The 24177-nt window shown below is 42.9% G+C and overlaps 2 protein-coding genes across 3 annotated transcripts in view; both read right to left on the reverse strand.

The window, feature by feature from the left end:
* TMOD1 (tropomodulin 1) overlaps positions 1-12041 on the reverse strand; it is a 36354-nt gene extending 24313 nt beyond the window's left edge. Inside the window, exon 1 of one of the 2 annotated variants that reach the window (XM_086770281.1) lies at positions 11916-12041. The gene's annotated coding sequence lies outside the window, so the exon portion shown is untranslated. Of the gene's footprint in view, positions 1-1810; positions 1934-11915 lie in introns of those variants that run through there. The other variant, XM_086770282.1, reaches the window with a different exon arrangement.
* Positions 7529-24177, reverse strand: part of TDRD7 (tudor domain containing 7) — a 53931-nt gene continuing 37282 nt past the window's right edge. Inside the window, exons 8-17 of the mRNA XM_086770285.1 lie at positions 22503-22689; positions 20803-20914; positions 19738-19940; positions 19457-19591; positions 15100-15183; positions 14803-14937; positions 14348-14458; positions 12412-12902; positions 11916-12076; positions 7529-8023 (exon numbers count right to left, since the gene is read on the reverse strand). Of these exons, the coding sequence (XP_086626411.1) occupies positions 7803-8023; positions 11916-12076; positions 12412-12902; positions 14348-14458; positions 14803-14937; positions 15100-15183; positions 19457-19591; positions 19738-19940; positions 20803-20914; positions 22503-22689 (1840 nt within the window). The 3' untranslated portion in view covers positions 7529-7802. The remainder of the gene's footprint in view (positions 8024-11915; positions 12077-12411; positions 12903-14347; positions 14459-14802; positions 14938-15099; positions 15184-19456; positions 19592-19737; positions 19941-20802; positions 20915-22502; positions 22690-24177) is intronic.

Genomic DNA, 24177 nt, shown 5'->3' on the forward strand with positions numbered 1-24177 from the left:
GGGGACAGACGCCTCTTAGAAAAGAATCATTCAGGATCTCTCGAGAAGATAAATCAAACTGTCCTTTGGGTGAATGAAAGTAAAACATGGGCAACGACAACCAGTAACGAGACAGACCAGGCTGTCTCCACATCTTTTTGACCTTCCCAAGTACACCAAGCAGAAGCGGAGGCAGCAACATATTCCCAATATTATGCAAAAACATATTATCTGGAGAAAAGCCAGCAGACCATCACAGCTGAGACGTGTGTGGAGAAAAGAACAAGATGAGTCAGGCTGGAAAACAAAGCAATGCTGAAAGGGTGGCGGGGAAGAGCCCTGATAGGAGGAAAACAGAAATCTTGAAATGAGCAGCAGTGAGCATGCAATGCAGCGTGCTTGCTGGAATACCCAAATGCATGTAAATTAGGACTGTAAAGGTACAGAGGCTGCCAAGGGACAACAGTGCAGACTCTTCTACACCACTGCAAAAAACATTCAGCTGTGGGCACCGTGGTGCCAGAAGGACAGTGGTTGGCTTTAATGTTGTAGCCCAGCTCCTCCTTCCAGGAATACAAAAGATGAAGGGCGCACTACCATGACCTGAAGCAGGGCTTGCACACTCAAAAGCTTGTCCAGTGTCTGCTCCCTCAGCTAGTCTGAGAGAAGGTGCCACCTCTCAGCACAAATCTTCTCTCTTTGATGAGAAATGAGGAATTCATTCTTCACTCCTGCGTGAGCTGGCGGGTCACACACGAGGATGGGATTTTATATACACTTAAAAATAACCTCAGCCATGTGGCTGAGCACCTTTTGGGCTCCAATACCCAAGGAAAGATGTAAAGCAACCAGAGGAAGGACCTTTACTTAGGGGCAGGGCAGCCAGTGCAGAACAGGGGCAGTGGGCAATGAGTTCTGCACGGAGAAACTTTTTAGCAGGGCCTATTGTGATAGGACAAGGGGTAATGGTTTTAAACTAAAAGGAGGTAGATTTAGAATAGATATAAGGGAGAAAAATTGTGATGAGAGTGGTGAAGCACTGGCCCAGGTTGCCCAGAGAGGTGGTGGATGCCCCATCCCTGGAAACATTGAAGGCCAGGCTGGATGAGGCTCTGAGCAACCTGATGTGGTTGGAGATGTCCCTGCTCCTTGCAGGGGGGTTGGGCTGGATGGCCTTCAAAGGTCCCTTCCAACCCAAACTATGCTGTGATTCTGTAAAAGCAGAAGCAGTTGATGAGCACACCAGGATGGCACGCGAGCAGAGGCAGAAGCTGTGTCCAGCCGAGTGAAGGAAAGTTATCTCTGAGATAGCCAGCGCCTCTCAACCAAGGCAGTGACTAATTCAAGCTGGACAGAGTACAGCTACGGACAACACAGCACAAGGACTCAAGAAATCTTTCCCCCTCGCTAATTTCTACTTTTCCCGTACAAAAGCAGCTCAGCTCTCTATTGATCCATCCCCACGGAGAGCCATTTCCCAGCAGAGCTCCAAGGATGATCAAACGCAGCGGCCGTAAAAAAAGAACTGCCAGGGCCCTTCGCAACCCGCTCAGCCCGGCCCAGGACCCTCTCCCCCACCCCGCCAGCACCTCCCGCCGTTCCCGTCCGTGCTCTGCCGCGGACACGCGTGGGGTCCCGCCGCTTGCCCGCCCACCCATCCACCGCCTCCGGAGCCCGGGGAGCGCCTGCCGCCTGCCCCGCAGCTCGGGGACACCGGTCCCGCAGCACCGGCGCACCCAGCACGGAGGCGGCCGCTGTTTTATGTCGGAACCGGGTGCCGGACAAATATTCCGCCCAGAGAAGGGCCGGGCCGGGCCCGCCGCCCGCTTACCGCAGCCGTCAGCCGAGCCGAGCCGAGCCGAGCCGAGCTCGGGCGCCGCGTCCTGCCCGCGCCGGCTCCGCCGCTGCGGGGGGCGGGGGTCCGGCCCCAACCCCGGCCCCGGCCCCAGCCCGGCCGTCACTCAGCGGGGGGTCGGCACCGCCCCCCCCTCCCGGGCAGGAACAGCTGTTCCCGGCTCGGCGCCCGCCCCGGCTCCCGGTCCGTCCTCGGGCGGGAGGGCGAAGCTTGCCGCTGCGGAGGAAGGGAGGCTGGCTGGGAGGTAGCCCCGGAGCGGCATTTGCTCCTTGCCCCCAAAGGGTGACGACCCCTGCTCGTAGCGATGTATGCACGCTGGAGCCTGCGTTTTGTAGCCGGCGCAAAGCACCCTGAGGCTGGGAAAAAAATCCTTCCCCGGGAGAAGAGGTGCAGCCCTGCGACCTGGGGAGCAGGGGGGAGTCTCAAGGCTCAGCCAGACCAACTCACGGCCACCCCAGTCTCTGGCTTGGGATGGCCCCGCTGCCAGGGCCCTGCGGCTGTAGGCATAGGCACTTTATAAAACCTGCTTCCCCACAAATGCCATCTGCATCAATGCACCTACTAATTCCATGTCTTATTTTACTTATTTGACAGGCTAGAGGAGTTGGGGCTGTTCAGCCTGGAGAGGAGAAAGCTCCAGGGAGACCTTATTTTGGCCTTCCAGTACCTAAAGAGGGCCTACGGGAAAGACAGGGAGAAACTCTTCAGCAGGGCCTGTTGTGATAGGACAAGGGGTAATGGTTTGAAAATAGACGGAGGCAGATTCAGACTGGACATAAGGAAGAAGTTTTTTACACTGAGGGTGGTGGAACATTGGCACAGGTTGCCCAGGGAGCTGGTGGATGCCCCGTCCCTGGAAACATTCAAGGCCAGGCTGGATGAGGCTCTGAGCAACCTGATCTGGTTGGAGATGTCCCTGCTCCTTGCAGGGGGGTTGGACTGGATGACCTTTAAAGATCCCTTCCAACCCAAACCATTCTGTGATTCTACTCCCTTTCAATCTGCCCTGCACATCCCGTGACAGCCACCTCCTGGAGAAGCTACAAGCCTGCCATCTGCCCAGAGAGCCATCTTCCAACCTCAGAGCATCAACAATTTTAATAATGTTGCTGCCAAATCTCCTTTCCCATGTCTCACCTTCAAGCCACTGTACAGCCCCATGGATTTCTCCTATAATTTATTCTTTAACAAATCTCCAAAGTGTCAGCCCCAAGCTCCTCCTCCTCTCTGCTGTCTGGTCTGCCCCAGCAGCCAGAAGCCAAGAGTGTAGAAGGCCCCCGGCATTTCAGAGGAGGGCAGTCCATCTGAACATTTCTCCCTCCCACCTAGCAGTGTCCTTTATCTGAAAACACCTGCAGTCTCCATGAGGTGGTACTTGGCTTTTTTTTTTTTCATGACTTGTCATACAGCTGACCTGGCTGGCGCTGGGGTTCTCTGTCCCATGGCATTTGGAGAAAGATCTGCAGTTAGCCCTGGAAATACTGCTCACGGCTAGGCCAAACGGAGGGTACAAGTGAGGACCCTGCCAAGTGCTGGATTCAGTGCACGCCTCGTGGAGGTGAGGAGGATTATGACCCAAGTCACTGGCATCATCACAGCTGCTGGCAGGAGTGAAAAGGGCACTTAGAACTGCCCAGTTCACCCCCTGACTGGCCCAAGTGCCTGAATTTCTTCAGGCTGAAGAAGCCTGATGGGCAACAGATCAGACAAACCAGTATCCATGATACCTCCTTACCAACTGTCTTTCTCAAGGGTGCACAAGCTGTAAGCAGCTCAGGAAGGGATCCACCGAGTCCACCAAGCTTCCCTACAAGCCCATGTTGGCTTTGCACTCACAGATACACACGAACCACTTAATTTTTATCCCATCTGGCTGCTGTCAGATCTAGCTTTGTGGGCACCAAAAGCTCATCCAAGGTGAGTGCTACAGTCCCCTTAGAATGCCCTCAGCCTGTCTCCATCAGGCAGGACATTAAGCCCAGCTTCTTAGCACATTTGTTTTCAGTGTAAGTATCAGTGATGCTTCTTTTTTAACTGTCTGCCATGACACGCTGCAGTAATGAATGCTGCAAGTAACGCACCTGGCAGCACTGTTCACAAGACACGAAGTATAGCTGATTTTCAGCTCAGCCCCTCTTCAAAACAGCTCTCAAGGTAACGGCTCAGTAAGAGTGAAGCATATCCACTCAAGTCACAAGCTCCTCTTGTCCTAGTCGAGTTCTAATTTCACAGGGCAGGACAATTCTCCTATTCAAGACTTCCCATCTGAAAATATCAGCAATGAACAAAAGAACACAAAATAAAGCTTTCAGGCATTATGAAGGCTTAAAGTGAGGGTTTTTTTCATTGCATTTTCCTCTTCACTTTTCTTGTCTAACACAATCAGCATGAGAATCTAGGCTCTCAAAGGTTTGCCTGATCCACAGCAACTGTGAGAACAAATGGAGACAAAAGAGGGTTGTGACAAAAGTCTCCCCAAATGGGGAAAGAGTAGTCCAGAAGTGGAAACCTTGGCGATAGGAACTCATTTTGGGATGGTAAAGAGGGTTCTGGTGTTTCTCTAACAAAACAGGGTTCCTCAAAACGACCCAAGGCAAACACCCTGGAAGATGTAAAGAGGTAAACTTAAACTTTGTAAACTTAAAAAAATGCAGTTGAGATTGAATAAACAGAAAAGAGGTGGTTTGAAAGTGCTTGTTGTTCACAGCCTTGGAAAAGTAAAAAGATCTGCTTTGTTTTTTTTTTTAATTATTAGAGTGTCATCTGTTTTCCATAGGTAATAAAAGTGCATCTTCCAGTTTATAAAATTCAAAGTGATCCACAAAATATGTCAAACAATGCTGCATTCCCTTTTTCCGGCTGGAAAGTTCTCTTGAGTGGGATCCCAAGAATTAAACACTCCATCTCCACATACCAAGGGAGGATCAGCTGGCCTTCTGCAGAAACATCCTACCTCTTTTTGGCATTTATAATAAAACTGGAGTTCCAGTGAATTTCCAGGCTTTCCCCTCCTCTCTTTAGAAAGATTGCCTAACACCTAACATAAACTTACCTTTCTGCAATTCAAGCCCTTACACGTCCTATTTTCCCTGCATATGAAAACAGATGCAGATTTCAGTGAAAACTTTTGGAAGTGTTCCCCTCCTTAGTCTTCTCCTATCCAGACTAACTAAAAATCCTTCTGTTTAAGCCAGGTATTCTAGATTTCCATTGTTCATGCTTTCATCTGGATTCTCGATTCTCTATAATTAATCCACATCTTTCTGTTGGACAGTGCCCAGAACTGCATGCAGGACTCCTGTGGAGGCCTTTCTAATAGCTGTCAGAATGGAAAGACCATGTGAAACACTAACTCCATCACCTGCTCAATTTGGATACATGCTGTGGAAGCACCCCTGGTGACGTGCTATGCATTCATGAAAGCAGAGAAACCATTCACAACAAACCGCAAACACAGACTGCTGAAAAACTGACGTTAAAAAACATGCAGCATTCTGTGTGAATTAACAACTTACACAGAGCAGGCAGGTCTAATGCCTCCTAGGGAACAGCAGACTACTAATTATGCTAACTACTTGATGGATCAGAAACTTCAGCAAACTCCAAGTGTTCAACATTGTGTACAGCCAACACCTTCTATACGTTTTTCAAAGCTAGAGCAGAAAAGCTAGAGCAGGTCAGTTAGCACATGTAGGCTAGTAAAAAAAAAAAAAAAGGTAACATTAAAAGCAGGAGTAAAATCATAGCTCTGCAACTGGAATCAGAGACAGTGTAAGAACAGAGCAGGAAAGGAACTAAGTAACAGCCGAGTACCTGTAGCGTAAGGGACTAGTAATGGCGCTAGGTAAGACGGGAGTGGTAATGTGCAGCGGGTATGGAGATGGGGAGACATCTCAACGCAGCCTCTGGATACAGCATATGAACTGCACACAGCGTTGTGTTAATAATGCTGGGTTGGGTGTATGCTTAACGCATGCATAAAGTGATTCATTATATGGGGAGTGCTGCTCTTGCGTTTGCTGGTCAGTTAGGCTGCGCTCCGTTTCACCAACATACAAAGGAGCCTGTGCGAACTCCAGTACTGAGCTGTGCAAATGTGTAGACTGTATGAATATTGTTCTTGTTTACGATCTAGGCTTTTTAGACTCTGAAGCAGCCACCAACAACCAAGGAGAGGGTGAAGTGTACTCCAGAGGGAGCTGATAACAAGCTCAAAAAGCATCTTGAGTCTCTTGAGCACCTGCCAGGCTCTTTCTCCTAATGCTAGAAATGTAGAGTCTCAAAGCCTGCTCCAACACTTCACAAGTGCAAATCAACTGCTGCCCAACACTCTCTTCAGGAGCTCAGGAAAGTGCTTGTCTCATCCTAATGACTTACATCACTCAGATTTTCAGGCTTCGAAGCAGTTCTACACAGAAGGAAACTTCTGCGTGGAAGTTTATCCTACAGCAGTTCACAATCACATTGATTCCTTCACCTGCATTCTTCACCTTCTCTGCAATGGCAGCTGAGGAAGGATAAATTGATTAATATGGAAAAAATATTAGTATCCCTGGCATTAATGTGACTTCTTTCACAACAAGTACACTTAGGAGTCTCACCACAGCATACTTAAACAGGGGCAGGACCATGATAACTGCATTAAATTAGCAGTTTGTTAGTTTATCACTGCCTGCTTTATCCATAAGGCTCTGCTACACCCTATGTGCAGTCTAGGTAGAGAGACACTCACCAGACTTCCAAGAAGACTCCTTGCTGCTTGGCTCAGACCTTCTCCAGAACTACACCAAAATTAGACTGAGAGGGTACAAATGCAAGCCTTACATGGTTAAAGAGCTTGCTTACTCAGCATATTTGCATGTTTGTTTTTTTTTTTCCATCCTACTGTTACATATGCACTGTACCTTTCCATGTCATGGCTACCTTTCTCTCCAGTCTCCTTTACTTGTGCAGACAGGATGCTGGCAGAATTTCTTAGCTCATCTTGTGTATTATTAGAAAGATTATATAGCTATGCACAGCAGAAAAATTCCTTCTGCTGGCATTCACTGTGTAAAGTTCTAGTACTATGTTTAACAATCTTAAGGGACTACAGCAAGCAAACTCTAATCTAGGCAGACTATGAAATATAATCACGTCTACACCTCCTCTAAATATTTCTAAGGCCAAAAATAAAGTAGGCTCCAAAGTAGGCCAAAAATACTGCATTCAGAGGAGTTTAAGCACTAATGCACACACTTACAGGACACTGCTTGCTCGTGTCTCCAGGGGGTAGCAGTCTTTGAAAGTGTCTAGGAAACAAACATGGAAATAAGGTATCAAAAGAGGGAAAAGAATGCCTGGAATTTAGCAGCCAGTTGGGAGGGTGGGGTGAGGAAAGGAGCAGAGAATTCAGAAAAGTGGTATCATTGCTAAAGAACACCAAGCAGACCAGTAAGCATACCCTTCTGTGAAAGTTAAGCCCCACAAATGCAGGCTCCCAAACAACGCACTTCCAACTATTCAACTCTTATGAAGTGAAGGAAGGGAGAAAAACCCACCAATAATGCATGTCTCTGACACTAAATTCAGAAATGTTGAGAACTACTTCCATGTTTCCTAAGTAATAAAAATGCTACTTAATGGGAGTACCACCCAGTAATGGCTCTGAGATAAAAAGCGCCCCCCCCCCAATTAGGGAAAGATGACAAGAACAAAAGTCAACATAATTTTATTGATAAATAACTTTTTTAATATTTTCACGCAAACATTCTAGCATTAAAGTGGTAAACAAAGTGCAAATTTTCAGAAAGTCAACTGAAGTCAACAGAACCCAAACTTGTTAAACAAACCCTTTTCACAGAATACATATTTTTTAATTTTATCACCTTCATGTCTTCAAGGCCATGTAGTAGTTACATTTCTTTTCAAAGCATGTTACTTATTTTATTGCTAAAGAATCTGAGCTGCTACATTTCAGAAGTGGTGATTAATCATCCTTTGAAAATTCCACAAGACTTTGAGACACAAAATCATGAATCCACAGATCAGTATCTGGAAGAGATGTGTCCACTAGAAAAGTCACTATTTTTCGATCCCAAGAGTTAGTGCTTTCATTGACTGCCTGTATCTGAGCCACCAAAGGTTTCTTCTCTACAAGATTCCGAAACACTATTGATGCCTCTTCTGACCACTGCTGGCTTTTCACTCCTAGGACAAATGTAAAGCAAAAACAGAAGGTCATTTACAGACTAGATCAATCTGAATGATTAAGTTTGTAAAGAAGTGGGGGAACTTTAAACACTTGAGGAAAAAAAACCCCAGATATTCAAGTGCTACTGAATGCAGCTTAACTCTAAAAAAGAAACACAAGCTCACTCATCTCCCATACGAACAAGCTTAATTATTACAGAGACTAGGACATTTATTTTTTTCTTGAAGTCTAAAGATATGGATAAGTGTCCTGGTTTCAGCAGGAACGGAGTTAATTTTCCTCTCAGTAGCTGGTGTGTTTTGGATTTCATGTGTGAAGAATGTTGACAAAACACCCTGATGATAGGAGTTGTTGTGAATGAGACCAAGGACACCGTCCTGCTTTCCAAGTCTCATTAACGTGCAGATGCAGGAAAGCTGGGAGAGAGACAGACAGAATAATTGACCCAAACTGGCCAAAGAGAGTATTCCATGCCATAAACGTCATGCTCAGTGGGGGCTGGCCAGGGCGAGTATCTGCCTTCCTGGCATCCATCTGTCTCTCGTTTGCTGGCATCGTTCCTCCACCTTGCTGGCCCCCTTTTTGCTCCCTTACTTGCTGCTCAGTTTTGTTTCCATGATCGCTGCTCAGGCTGTATTGGTCATTGGGACATCGGGTGGTGAGAAAATGTACATTGTTCACGTTGTATATTTTAATATCCTTATATTCTGATATTATTGTAGTTTTACTTTGTTATTTTAGTAAACTGTCTTCATCTTAACCCAGGAGTTTTCCTTTCTTCCCAATTCTCTCCCCCATCCCACTGGGGAGGGGGAGAGTGAGCGAGAAACTGTGTGGTAATTTGGGCTAAACCATCACAATAAGTTTGTAGAAGTGAAAGGTGAATGCACTGACTCACTCAGTAACTCAAAGTATATCAGCTGCTGTGCACAATCAAAGGCATATTAGGAAACATGACACACAGGACCTAAAGATCCTTTCAAAACAAACCGTTTCTTTGTCTTCTGCCTGAGGTTGCTCAAATGACTTGTCCTGTTGGCCTCCTTTAGATTAAGTTTTCTTCATCTCAAAGCAGCATTAGCTACTAAAACAGCTACCAAACCTTCAAGTCCCCAGCTAGATCTGCAGACAGCAGAAATGAAGAGAAATGCCAACTAAGGCCTCACAGCTGCTACTATTTTTTGAGAGCAGCATCCCACAAAGTCAAGTTCACTCAGGGATGTGATGATAGAATTCCAACAGTTTTTTTTAAATATGGCTGTAATTCATGAAGGAAGAAGGAGCTCCTGCAGACTTGGAATTCAGTTTCCCCAGACCACCACTGGTGTACAACATCTAGACACAAGGGGCTCAAATATTATGCATGAATACTCCAAAAACAACTTAGGCACAAAATAAGCAAACCAGCAAAATGACAATGCTTTTAATACTTGCAGCAGCTTGATGCTGATAGCACAGGGCAAGACTGAACACAGTTCCTTGCAGGTTATAGAAGAATGAGAAGTCAACAGGTCATCAACAGTTAAGAAAGGGTAATTAATGCTAGGAAATGTTGACGGGGAAGTAAATGGGATTTTACAAGGAAACAGACCAGAGGCTGAGAGAGGCAGGCATTAAAAAAAGAGAGGAAAAAGTGGAAGAATAGCAAATCAATAGGTACTGGTCTTCAGTGCTCAGCTGGCCTGCTTTGACAATATGAAGTAGCTTAGATGCCAACTTAACTAGCTACTTGGGAATCTGTGAAGCAGGAAAATTGGATGACTTGCGGGCTTGCTCAGCTGGATCCTGCATTACCCCAGTAGGCAGACACAGCTAGAAATCAGCTTCATTTCAGCACTGCACTCCTAGGATGTCAGCCTGTCCATGCCTCATTTAAAGCAACCTCCAAGGCTACACTGTGGCTGTGCAGGAAAGCAGATCCACAGACGGGGACCTAGGATCAGAGCACCGACTCTGTAGCCTCTCACTTCAGACAAGCGTATTCTATAACTGGAGTCTACACTAGTGCTGACCAAAACAGTGGCAGCAAGCAGCAGGTGAATAAGAACAGATGCATACATCTGAAAGCAATGCAGAAATGAAAGAAAAAATTGGAAAAGGAAAGAAAAAACAGCAAGGAAATACCAAGTTTTATTTTTTTAATTCTATCAGATGTATGTACGCTCTCTATACCCCATATTCTCAGTGAAATTAATCCTACTTAAGTCTGTTAAAAGCTGTCACCCCTCTTGTGGAGTCGGTTGTTTTGGAATACCAATGTGTACACCAGTGCAACTTTGGATTCCAAATATGCACTGAAAAAGAGTATTTTACAGTGGCAGCAAGATACAGATGAAAAACTTCTCTAGAAACTCCGCATCTGGTTCCTGACTTTATGTAGATCAGGATAATCAGAATATAAGTTCTGATCAACAGATAAAACTTTCACACTTCATAATGTGTTGTTTAAGGATCCAAAAACCATGAAGTCTTGATTCTGATCAATTCTGGTTTGATTTTGTCTGGTGGTCAACGGCTCAATGTCCAAGTGGAGATCGGTCACGAGTGGCATCCCTCAGGGGTCTGTATTGGGCCCGGCCCTGTTCAACATCTTTTTGGCAACATGGACAGTGGGATAGAGTGCACCCTCAGCAAGTTCGCTGATGACACCAAGCTGTGTGGAGCCGTCAACACGCTGGAGGGAATGGATGCCATCCAGAGGGACCTTGACAGGCTGGAGAGGTGGGCCCGTGCCAACCTTATGAAGTTCAACCAGACCAAGTGCAAGGTCCTGCACCTGGGTCGTGGCAATCCCAGGCACAAATACAGGCTGGGCGAGGAATGGATTGAGAGCAGCCTTGAGGAGAAGGACTTGGGAGTGCTGGTGGATGAGAAGTTTAACATGAGCAGGCAATGCACCCTTCGGCCCAGAAGGCCAACCGCATCCTGGGCTGCATCAAAAGAAGCGGGGCCAGCTGGTCGAGGGAGGTGATTCTCGACCTCTACTCTGCCCTGATGAGATCCCACCTGGAGTACTGCATCCAGCTCTGGAGCCCCCAACATAAGAAGGGCATGGACCTGTTGGAGCAAGTCCAGAGGAGGCCACAAAGATGATGAGAGGGCTGGAGCACCTCTTCTATGAGGACAGGCTGAGAGAGTTGGGGCTGTTCAGCTTGGACAAGAGTGGCTCTGGGGAGATTTTATAGCGGTCTTCCAGTACCTCAAGGGGGCCTACAGGAAGGACAGGAAGAGACTCTTCAGTAGGGCCTGTTGTGATAGGACAAGGGGTAATGGTTTCAAAATAGAGGGAGGTAGATTTAGATTGGATATTAGGAAAAAATTTTTTACAATGAGGCTTGTAGAACACTGGAACAGGTTGCCCAGAAAGGTGGTGGAGGCCTCATCCCTGGAAACGTTCAAGGCCAGGCTGGATGATGCTCCGAGCAACCTGATCTGGATGGAGATGTCCCTGCTCCTTGCAGGGGGGTTGGACTGGATGGCCTTTGAAGGTCCCTTCCAGCCCTAACCATTCTATGATTCCCCAGTGTCCTTTGCATATTAGACATCACATACATTAAACACTAAATATTTATGACAATGAAAAGCAGCTGCTGACAAAGTTTAAGCAATCTTCAGTTCTATACATGGTAACCAACAGTGCTGCATTAAAACGAACAAATAAATAATAAACCAGAACCATCACCACCTATATCAAGAAGAAAAGCAGAGCTACTTTGATGACATACATCCACCAAGCATGTTTTTGCAGTAGGTATATGCTTGCTTTAGCAAAAAAAAAAACAATTCCATCACTAACCTTTGGCTTTCTCCAGTTTACATTTCTCTTGGTTTGGTATCCCCACTGATGTAACACTTTAACAAAAAACATTGTAAATTCTTACTACCTACCTGCAAGCTGAGCTGTTATAGCTTGGAAAGGTAGTTTTCTGAATGTATCCATGAGTGGCTGTACTTTCTCAATGCTCACAAACTCATGTTTACCGTAGTCCAGCTCATATACTGACAAAAAGCCATTTCGAAGAATTCCTTTTACTATGACCCTGTACCACCTAAAAAGGGGGAGAAAAGAATAGGCAATTTGTACTTGTATTCACACACTGTCAATGCACCAGAAAAATAATACATGACTAAAAGATCTTAACCAACATATCTCAGGCTTCCCAGATCTAGTATTACCTGAACAGAATTCAACTCTTCAATCAACTATAATCTGGAAGGGTGAAGAAACTGCAACCTTATTTACTCCCTTAATCGCTCAGATATCATTGGACATCTGCCACCTTGTTAACAATGCAGACAAAGAAGAGCTAGGCTTGCCTAGCTTAGCAGAGCTAAGCAGAGCTTGCCTTCAAATATTTTGCTTTTAATTTAAGTATCTACTTACTGATTTTCAATTTTAGCTGCATACAGCTTGTTTTTTTCAATGTTCACAGGTTTCTCTTCTGCCCTGCTGTAGTACAAGATCATTTCTTCCATTAGGGCTTCCAGATTATGTAGTTCTTTCCAAGGCTGGACAATAAAATGACCTGGATGGCAGGCCAACGAGACATAGACATCCATGAGCTCACCAGTCTTTGACAAGGGTAGAGGTGGAGGCATATCAGTGGTAGATGCTGCACTGCTGGGTTCTCTGGCTGAATCAGAGAAACTCTTCTCTAGCCTTCCACTAGTTACCCGTAGAGCTGAAACAGCATCACTTGCTACTTTTGTGGAGCTAGTCCCACTGGGTGTAACACTCAAGAAAACATCTTTCTGATGCTTCCACAAGTCTGCATTTTTGATCTGTCGATTGACGCTATGATCTATGTCTGGGAAATTCTCTGGAGCAAACAAGTAAACGTGTGCAATCCCCTTTGAAGCATCCTGTTTAACCACCTTGGAAGACAAAATACAGTTTAACTTCCAGTTAACTATTAAATGCACACCTGATTTTGTACATAAGACTAAAGCCTTTGACAGAAATGTGGCAACAGTTCATTGCATTCTATATGCACAGAAGTATTTTCAAGGTTCTCTCAAATACGTTAATGAAGTTGTCAGATAGTAAGCAACTCACAGCAGCTAAAAAAGAGCATTTGCAGCTAGTTCTCTAATGTAAAGCAAATACAAAGCTTGAATGGAGTTTTCTTCTGCCCAACAGGTTCAATCTCAGTACTGCGTGTACAATTCTAGCTTTCAGAACAGTAGCCAGTGTCCATACTGATCTAAACAACTAAGTAATGCTATTAAATACTAACACTTAATCCTTAAAAATTCTCTTCCTATCATTATGGAATAAGTTAAGGATGGGAAAAAATAAAGATTAAAAAAAATCTTCCAAGTTTGTATCATGCATAATTTTCAAGCACCAATACCAAAATATTTTCCTATTTAAGATCAGATATGCTAGCATTATTGATAGTAAAGAATTGAAATTTTAATTTAACAAAGTATGTAACACTTCTTTACAGATTTTTTTCTACTGATTTTTCTAGCCAGGAAAAAAAAAGTTTCCACAATTAAAGCATACACCTGTTGTCTATTATTTAATCAAGCAAAAATGAGTACCAAACTCAAACTATCTTGGAAAAGGATGTTTAGAAAAGCCAGATGCAACTGTCTTAAGACCCAGACTAGAGGAACTGTTTTAACTATACAGTCTCCAGTGTTAAAGCAAGCAAAAGGAAAGCTACAAAACACTTTGAAGAAGTGCCATGGCAGTATCTGGAGTCAGATTTTTTAAAAGGAAATAAGCTTTGTTTAGTCTGCAGCTAGTAATACATTTACTTTAGAAGGGAGTTTTCAGTTAATTAAACTGGAAAGTGAAAATAATTCTATCTCAAAGATAAAAGAAATTCTAAATATACAGTAGCGTACGCTAAATCACACTAGATTAGAAAAAGCAAACAAAAAACAAAGCTGCTTTCCAAGACCAGAAGGAGAAAAAGCTATGCTCACAAGAGGCACAACAATAATGTAAGATTAACTCAACAATTGTATTTTTTTTTATGTGGTGAAACATTAACAACTGTTTTTCTTTCTTATCACTTGGTAAAATAACTCCAGCTGCACATTTGGACTAGCAAAATGTGAACAGCAATCAGTTGCTAAATTTTTGCGGGGAAAAGAGAAGCTTCTAAAAGGCTTAAGGAAGTAAGTTTTATGCCAAATGTCCTAAGAAAAGGACTTTGTAGAGAATTCATGTCCAAGAGCTGGCTACAAACTTTTAAACTTCTGTAACAAATATAAATTTGATGAGTGATTAAGCTTGTAGAGTTGTTCTTTCAGTGTTCTTTCCACACGCCTGTGGATTTCAATTCATAGGCATGATTACTATTTACCTTCATGCTAAATTCAGGACAATTCATTACAGTGTCTCTCAGCCACAGTACAGCATCTGGAGTCCACATGCCAGTGTTAGGAGGCAAATCTGCCAGGCAGCATTTTATAGCCTAAAACCAGAATTAAATATAGAAGGTATAATTTAATAATATGGAAACTAATCCACAAGTTCCTATTCACAGAAACTTCATTAATGCTAACAGATTCAATATCGTATGACAAACAAAAGGAGACAGAGGAACATGCAAAACCAGTACCATTACACATACACAACACCCTGTTGATACATAGAACTACATTATGATTTATTTCAGGCAAAGACGCACAATGAAATACACTCCAATGTTGAATGCTATTAAACAAAACAAAATTTCATTACATAAACCTTGAAGTAGCAGCACTACGAACACTGCCAAGAGATCCAGCATAGGTTAGCCTTAACATGTCTTTATACCTGAGGAGGTATTGCAATTACGTCTCTCAGGAATTGTGGTGGGATTTCTCTAAGTTCTGATACTTTAACAGTTGCAACTGTTCCAGTATCCATGAACTGCACATCAAGTGCCCGTCTAGTGTGAATAATTCTTATCTGAAAGAAGAAAGGAAAAGCATCACTTTGAGGTAAAAAAGACAAGAGTACCATATACACTGTAACAAGTTTCAAAGAAATTATGGATTCAGATTTAGCTGAACAAAAAGAAGAGCCATTGCTATGTGGGAAAACTGTTGCTGGTCTTTGAATACTTCTTACCTCTACACGTGCCCATTTTCCTTTGGAAGGAAACAAGCAGATTTTGCCACAGAAAGGTAGTGATACATTAAACTCAGATGTCTGCTGTAAATGTAAAAAAACAGAAGTTAAAATCATGGAGCTATTACAATCTGGCACTCAACTAACCATTTCAAAAACCACACCTGGAATAAACAGTTCTGAGAAGCACAAACACTGTTGCAAATACAAAGCCTCTTTCCAGCCTCAGAAGCTTTTCTTAACACCTTGTTTTAAGCTTTCCCAATTGGAAAAACTTTAATTCCAAGCTGTGTATCTTACTGGGAAACCGAGAGAATATAAAGTGCAATGGCAAAAAAAAGCCACATTTGTAAACACAGAATATGAAATCACCAACCATTACTTCAATGTTCTGAAAAGCAAGAGCAGTTTGGAGCTGTGACAGACAACTGAAGAAGTTTCTACCTTATATTCTAGAACACAAAATTCACTGAGGTATTTAACAAACCAAATTTACTACTGACTGAAATGAAAGTCTCATGGGGGTGACGCTCACCGTGATAATCCTAAATAACATAGCATGACAATCGCTACACTATAAAAAGCATGAAGAAACTCCATTTGAAGAACCATCAACATCTTAGCTTGTTTAAATTCTAAGGAAAAATAAAAACCCTCAACTCAGGATAAGCTGCAAAGTCTAGACTGCTTCTTTTACCCACATACACAGATTGATATACAAAGATTCTGAATGTCGGAGTGTCTCTTTGATAGCAACAAGAACCTAACATACACTCTGTCCAGAAAATCAAAACCTTTGAAATACCTGTCTGGCTTCCTGCTTTTCTGTTGCTAAACCTTTCAGGGTTCTATACGCTTTCCTTCAATGTTCAGCTTGCTTGAAACTGAATCTTGGTAACTAAGACGTTCAATATAAAGTATTTCCACCACAACAGGTCTAAAGCTCAACTTCTACACCTAAAAACACTTTTGACAGAGTAGTTTTACAAGCAGCAGTTCTAACAGCACCTTCATTGGTCTGTATTTCGTGGTTTGATTCTCTAAGGCTCAGCTGAATGTTGAGCAAATTAGATTCTCTTAAGATTTCTTCTCTTTTGCATAAGCTCTCTTGAGTCTAGTAAGGGTTGTTGCAGGCATCAACAAATAGCTGTTGGAATGTCAAACTTCTGTGCTACATGCCTATTTTAAAGCACCTCAAGACTTTTGAAAATGCCTCCTGTACATAAGTTCTAGCTGAAATTAGCCAGATCATTCAAAAGCTAAGGGTACAAGGGCAAGATAAGCAGCAGATCAGATCAAAGCCATCAAATGGCTTTTTATGGGTCAGGATTAATGGGAGGGCAGGGACGGGTGACATAGTAGGCATCTGCTACAGGCCGCCTGACCAGAAAGACTGAGCAGCTGAGGCCCTCTATAGACAGACAGGAGTAGCTTCACGGTCACAAGCCCTAGTCCTCACGGGGGACTTCAACCACCCCAATATCTGTTGGAGGGACAACACAGCAGGGCACAAGCAATCCTGGAGGTTCCTGCAAAGTTTTGACAATAATGTCCTTCTCCAAGTGACAGAGGAGCCAATGAGGAGAGGTATGATGCTGGACGTTGTTCTCACCAACAAGGAGGGGCTGGTGGGGAATGTCGAGCTCACAGGCAGTGTTGGCTGCAACAGCTATGAAATGGTGGAGTTTAAGATCCTTAGGGCAGTGAGGAGGGCACACAGCAAGCTTACTGCCCTGGACTTCAGGAGTGTAGACTTTGGCCTCTTCAGGGATCTGCTTGGCAGAGTACCACGGGATAAATCCCTGGAGGGAAGAGAGGCCCAAGGAAGTTGGTTGATATTCAAGCATCACCTCCTCCAAGCTCAGGAGCGATGCATCCCAACAAAGAAGTCAGGCAAAAACATGAGGAAGCCTGAATGGATGAACAAGGAGCTCCTGGACAAACTCAAACACAAAAAAAGGAAGCCTGCAGAGGGTGGAAGCAAGGACAGGTAGCCTGGGAGGAATACAGAGAACTTGTCTGAGCAGCCAGGGATCAGGTTAGGAAAGCCAAAGCCCTGACAGAATTAAATCAGGGATGTCAAGGGCAACAAGAAAAGCCTCTGTAGGTACACTGGTGATAAAAGAAAATGTGGGCCCTCTCCAGAAGGAAATGGAAGACTTGGTTACCTGGGATATGGAGAAGGCTGATGTACTCAGTGACTTTTTTGCCTCAGTCTCTGCTAGCAAGTGCTCTAGCCCTGCTGCCCAAGTCGCAGAAAGCAAAGGCAAGGACTCAAAGAATGAAGAACTGCCCACTATAGAAGATCTGGTTCAAGACCCTCTAAGGAACCTGAAGGTGCACAAGTCCATGGGACCTGATGAGATGCATCTGCAGGTCCAGAGGGAACTGGCGGATGAAGTTGTCAGACTGCTGTCCATCATATGTGAGAATTTGTGGCAGTCTGGTGAGGTTCCCACTGACTGGAAAAGGGGTAACATAATCCCCATTTTTAAAAAGGGAAATAAGGAAGACCTGGGGAACTACAGGCTGGTCAGCCTCACCTCTGTGCCTGGCAAGGTCATGGAACACATTTTCCTGGAAACCATGCTAAGGCACATGGAAAATAAGGAGGTGATTGGTGACAGCCAACATGGCTTCACTAGGGGCAAATCATGCCTGACAAATTTGGTGGCCTTTTATGACAGTGTTACAGCATCGGTGGACAAGGAACGAGCAACTGATGTCATCTACCTGGAGCTGTGCAAAGCATTTTACACTGTCCACATGACATCCTTGTCTGTAAACTGGAGAGACATGGATTTGACAGATGGACCACTCAATGGATAAGGAATTGGCTGGATGGCCGATCAGCCAACTCAGAGAGTTGTGGTCAATGACTCAATATCCAAGTGGAGTCGGGTGATGAGTGGCATTCCTCAGGGGTTCCTGTAAGGTCTGGCGTTGTTTAACATCTTTGTTGTTGACATAGACAGTGGGATAGAGTGCACCCTCAGCAAGTTTGCCGATGACACCAAGCTGTGTGCTGTGGTCGACATGCTGGATGGGAGGGATGCCATCCAGAGGGACCTTGACAGGCTGGAGAGGTGGGCCCGTGCCAACCTCATGAAGTTCAACCAGGCCAAGTGCAAGGTCCTACATGTGGGTCAAGGCAATCCCAAGCACAAATACAGGCTGGGTGGAGAATGGCTTGAGAACAGCCCTAAGGAGAGGGACTTGGGAGTGTTGGTAGATCAGAAGCTCAACATGAGCAGGCAATGCGCCCTTGCAGCCCAGAAAGCCAATTGCATCTTGGGCTGCATCAAAAGAAGCACGGCCAGCAGGTTGAGGGGGTGATTCTGGCCCCTCTACTCCGCTCTCGTGAGACCCCACCTGGAGTACTGTGTCCAGCTCTGGAGCCCCCAACATAAGAAGGACATGGACCTGTTGGAGCAAGTCCAGAGGAGGCCACAAAGATGATGAGAGGGCTGGAGCACCTCTTCTATGAGGACAGGCTGAGAGAGTTGGAGCTGTTCGGCCTGGAGAAGAGGAGGCTCTGGGGAGATCTTACAGCAGCATTCGAGTTCCTAAAGGGAGCTTACAAGAAAACTGGGGAAGGACTTTTAAGAAGGGCATGTAGTGATAGGAGAAGAGGTAATGGCTTTGAAGTGGAAGAGGGTAGGTTTAGATAAGATACAAGAAAGAAGTTCTTTATTGTGAGGGTGGTGAGGCACTGGAACAGGTTACACAGAGCAGTTATGGATGCCCCATCCCTGGAAGCATTCAAGGCCAAGTTGGATGAGGCTTTGAGCAACCTCTCTAGTGGAAAGTGTCCCTGCCCAGGACAGAGGGGATGGAACTAGATGATCCCTTCCAATTCAAACCATTCTATGAGGCTGTGATTCTGTGACTCTCCAAGGAAGCCAGGCTAAAAACAACAGGCCTTCGTTACACTGCTTTTATTGTCACTTTGCATACTGTGCTGTGGGTGAGGCTGTTTACACATCTCAAATTCATCATGTAAGTAAAACTTCCAGAAAAAAAAAAAATATGGCAGTATCTCCACAGGCTTTAAACCAATCTCATGCAGCTTCCATTGGAAGCTTCCCATTATGAGCCATACTGTTAGTGTTCTAACTATTCCAGGGATGTTATACATAGTTACTGAAGCCTGAGAGATAGCTTGTGAACAAGAGAGCATCAAAAGACACTTTTCACACTGAAGGATGCATCCCAAAAAAACTAGAAAGAGAATTTATAGCCTTTTTGAATAGTCTATGGCTACCTCAGAAACTTTAACTTATGTGTGAATAAAAAGATTGATACACTCTGAAGAAAGTCTACATGACGGCACTACTCCTCTCATCACAGAACATACCTTGTAATGGAAGTAGTCTTCTAGCTTCTGCAAGATTTCAGACAGCCTAGACAAGCCTTTAGATGGCACTTGGCAGTACAGGCTTCCATCAGAGAAAACACTGGTTACTCTGACATTTTTATATAGCACATCTACCTGCAATGGTAAGATTTTGATGAGAAGGGGGGAAAAAAACCCACCCACATAAACTCAGCAAATTTCTGAGTACTGCCTTTTGTCCATCCAAGACCTTAGCAGCCAATGATTTTTAATGAATTAAGAAGGTAACAGGAAGATGGTACCTGTAGGTGTAGTTCAAAGGACTTGTCATACAATGCCTTCAGACAGGTAGCATTGATGTTGATATCATCTTCTCCAGAAGTGTCATACAGAACAAGAAGAGGAGTATCACTCTTTTCCAGTATTTCCACAGCAAATATCTTGGAGCATGTCTGCGATTCCACATTCTTTACTAGGACAGGATCATCACAGAAGACTTCCAGTCCTGTAAGACACACCATACTTTTTATGTATCATTGTATTCGAAGGGAAAAGTAATAACCAGATCTGTGTCCACAATAGGAATCTTTCCAAGATTCAAGAGGTAGCAGGAAAGTTGCACTGCACCCCTACTTGCATTCTGCTGAATTTCCGCCTTTTTAACACAGAAAGTCATCTTCAGGGGCGAAACAATAAAAAATAAAATAAAAAGATCCTCTCAGAAAGAGTCGAGGCAGATCTGTAGAAAAAAAAGGAATGCATTCAAATATTAAAATAAACAAACAAAGAAACAACAGCTCATTCATGGCAATTTTATATATTTAAAAGTAAATATTTTTTAAAGGTTAGCCAGTTTTAGGCAGGTAAATATCTTCCAGCAGAGTCCAGGACTTATGCAAGTATTGGAAGGGAAAGGATCACTTTAAAATAACTAAATAGGATCATATTTAGGAATATTGCCTGACCTGGCCAAAACAGATGTGCTTCATTTGTGGAAAAAGGAGTTAAGCTAGTACATTGCTTCACACAACAGCAAATGCTTCCTTACATTTCTTTAGGCTTGTGTATATTAAAGGGACAAAGACATCCAAGCTAAGTGCAGAAGAAATCTAAACTCCATTACAGAGATACTGAGTATCAAGGTCTTCTAGTAACAAGGTTCCTTTATAAAACTCTCCTTCACATCCTTTCTTCCTTCCTTTTCCATCTTTCCATGCCTACCTGTGTCTGCTTAGACTAGCTGTCTTGGATAAAATCTAAGATACATAGAGTTACTACAAACAAGGATGAAAACTCCCAGACTGAGATGCTTCAATCCATAAATCATGCAACAGCAAGCTGTATAGTCAATGCTGGCTTTCTCTTACCTGCCAATTTACATTTTGCAGCTTGAAATGGAAGCAAATGGAACTGTTTTTGTAGTTTGTATACACTGTTGCTTTCCACAAACTCACTGAAGCCATGATCAACATAGCATACCTGATAATGGAAAAGAGAATAAAAGCGTAAGATCATGAATATAACTGTAAATATGTTTCCTTAAAATCTAGGGAAAATGTATTCAGTTACCACATTCTCTGTGCAGCCACAGATAAATCACTTTTCACTAATTTAGTACTATATAATGCCATTAATCTTATGTTTATTTCACTGCTTGAATGTTCAGAGTTTTCAGCAAAAGCCTTCTTCTCAAGAGCTCTGTAAAACCATCCTCTCCAATTATTCCACAGACTCTCAACTCTTAATAGGAACAGTGCTAGAAGGACTCAGCACATATTACCCTCAATCCACATGAAGAAAGGTAATAAAAGCAGCAATTTTTATTTGTAAAGTTTTGAAAGTGTTGAAAAGCCAAATACCACTTAAGTGCCATCCTGTGTCTTGCCTTTTGTTTTTAGAGCATTAAGAGAATAATTTTGATTTATGCCTATAGTAACTTTGATAGAAATACCACAGTCACTGCAGGAAACCAGTAGGGAAACTGTTGGTTGGCAGCAAATAATTGGAGCTAAAATGAGACAAAGAAGGCTTTGATAGGGTTTGTTACATTTTTTTTTTTAAATTCTATCATGCAAAATGCATACCAAACATTGAAAAGGGAGTTTGAACACTGTATCAGAGGATAATCAGCAAATGCTGCAATAAAGCAGTAGCCTTCTTTTGGCTGATAGCTCTAGCTAGAGAGAAACTAGAGGCAGGCTTGCTACTAATGTCCTTGCCACTTCTCTAAACCCAATGTTCTTTTCCAAAACCAAGTTCTGACACCTCTCTCCAAGTTCCATCTGAAGAGTAGTACACTAACTTTCAGAAAAACCTCAGTTCTAATACATGTGCTATTTAAATATTTATGAAATGGATGAACTTTAGAAGTATGTTAAGCAGACTTGGGTAAAAAGTCACCTAATTGGGAGAAGAAACAAAAAATAAGAAGGTATTAATGTTTGACTAGGCAAGAAATAACTGAGAGGTTTGAAACTTTTTTACAGTTCTACCATATGTTCTGGTTTCATTGTAGATGGCAAGAAGTTTGTTGGGCCCATAAAAAGTTTAACAGAGTGTTAAATAATTTCAAAGGGGTTTAACTAAGATGCACACTACGTATAACTCCCAGAATATGAGATCTGCCTGCGAGTGAACAGAAGTATATCCTTCTCATTGTCTTGCTGTTTAGTGCACATAATAGATACTTCAGTGCAAGACTTCAAGCAAGATCTGTCAGCAAGTTCTTCTCTTTCCCTCCCTCTGTCCCACTTCAAATAGGGCTACTACACATATTCCTCCTAAGAATATTAAAAAGTACATTTTCAGTACAAAAGTGCTATAAGGCCCAGACCTATATAAAACCCCAAACAAAACCCCCAAATCCAAACTATTTATGGAAAAAAACCTGAAAGACCATTTAATTTTGGCAATCACATAACTTTAAAAAAGTCTTAACTTCTCATATAACTGAAAACAGAAGTACTTCAGAGCAAGAAAGGAGAGAATGCTAGTGCAGCATATTTGGGAATTGACTATGTATCTAAAACCAAGATTATTTCAAGTCTTAAAAGAAGCAATTGCTTGCCTTTATTCTGTTGTCTTCTAGAGAAATTATCCGAGCACGCAACCAGGCATCTTCTTCAGCATGTACTGCAACAAGTTGCCCAACGCTTAGAGACTGAGCTAGAGACACTGTACTGTTCTGACTATAGTATGCTTTCATGTCATCTTCCATTTGTTCTTGGGCGGAAGAATAATCTTTGCCCACATACCTACAGTATTTAAAAACAAACAAACAAACACCACAAGAGTTAAGATGCAACTTGCAAAAGCTGAATAAAAACCTAAGAGCATTTATATGCATATATGAATATAAGTAAATTATGGATATATACCTTCTCTAAGCACATAGTATCTAAACTCTTTTTCCATTAACAGGGCTATAGAAAAGTAACTTACATAAAATTTACTACTTTTGTTGACAGCTAAACGTGGTCCAGCAGTGTATAATCTAACATGCTCATCTAGATTTTTAGTAAGATTATTTGATTATTACAATCACGTAGAGCAATTTGACCACAAGAGCAGAATAGTATCTGGGACCAAGTATAAAAGGGAACTAATATGTCATCTCTGAAGTTATTCTGTCATAACCAACACTTAATCAGGTTTTCACTAAGGCTGATCAAAAACAAGGCATCTAAAATAACTTGACAAATCAGCTGCCAAACCATGTGCTGTTTACTGTCAGCCTTCAGAACAATCCTGGTATCAGGCTGGTGACCTAATGGTTCATACTGAAACAGGCTGTGTTGCACAGATCTTCTTTAATAGATTATATAAACTTATGGGAAACTCCAAGTGGGAAGTACTGAATGCTTCAGAAACAAGTCAGGTTAGAGCAGACAAAAGAAAAACTTACTCCCAGATTTGTATTAGTATCTACTGTTTTAAGTTGTTCATAGAGTGATTAATACTGCTTATTTCTACCACACAGTTTAGATTGTTATCCTACAAAAATCTAGGTTTTTTCTAGAAGGTCTACTAAATGCCTGGGATTAGTGCAGATACTGACATACTATATATGACATACTATTCTAGCTTTGTTATAAAGATTTAGTAAAATCTGATCACATTCCAGGGAATCCTCATTTTCCTAAAGACAGCCTGCTGCTTCACCATGCAATTATGTATTGCTTTTCAGAATGACAGCCCTTTTGTTTCTAGGTAAGCACTCATCTACTTCATAACGGATGTGAAGTAGGGCAACAGTCAAGAATGGGGTACTAAAAAGTTTATTTCTTAAAATTAGTTTCATAAAGATACTTAACAGACAGTAGGAATATCGTAACAGAAACTAGAGAAATCTTTCAGAATTTCCTGCCTCACTCACTATTTTCTGGTAATAGGTGAGCATCATACTGAAGAAGTTTTTGGCTGCTCAAAGCTCAGTTGAAAAGTTATTTTTCAGATTCTTTAGAAAATAATCTTGGAAAGCAACCTCAAAAAAGTGTGTTAGAGACTAATCTACATGCATTCAGCACCATTCTTAGTCTCAATAGGAACCAATTCACATGTCAAGTAAAGCTTGCTGCTTCATTGCACTATGAACAGGGGGCTATGCTTCCACAGCAAAACAAGCTATAAAATTTTGTTTGTTTAAAAAGATAAAAGAAGAGGGGAAAAAAGTATCCAAGCTGTAGCACAGAGACTCAAGGTAGTTGAGAATAAAAGGTGACAGTTAATTATTTTTTGTAAGA

Source organism: Chlamydotis macqueenii, chromosome Z (genome assembly GCF_036417535.1).
Source record: "Chlamydotis macqueenii isolate bChlMac1 chromosome Z, bChlMac1.mat, whole genome shotgun sequence".
NCBI lineage: Eukaryota > Metazoa > Chordata > Aves > Otidiformes > Otididae > Chlamydotis > Chlamydotis macqueenii.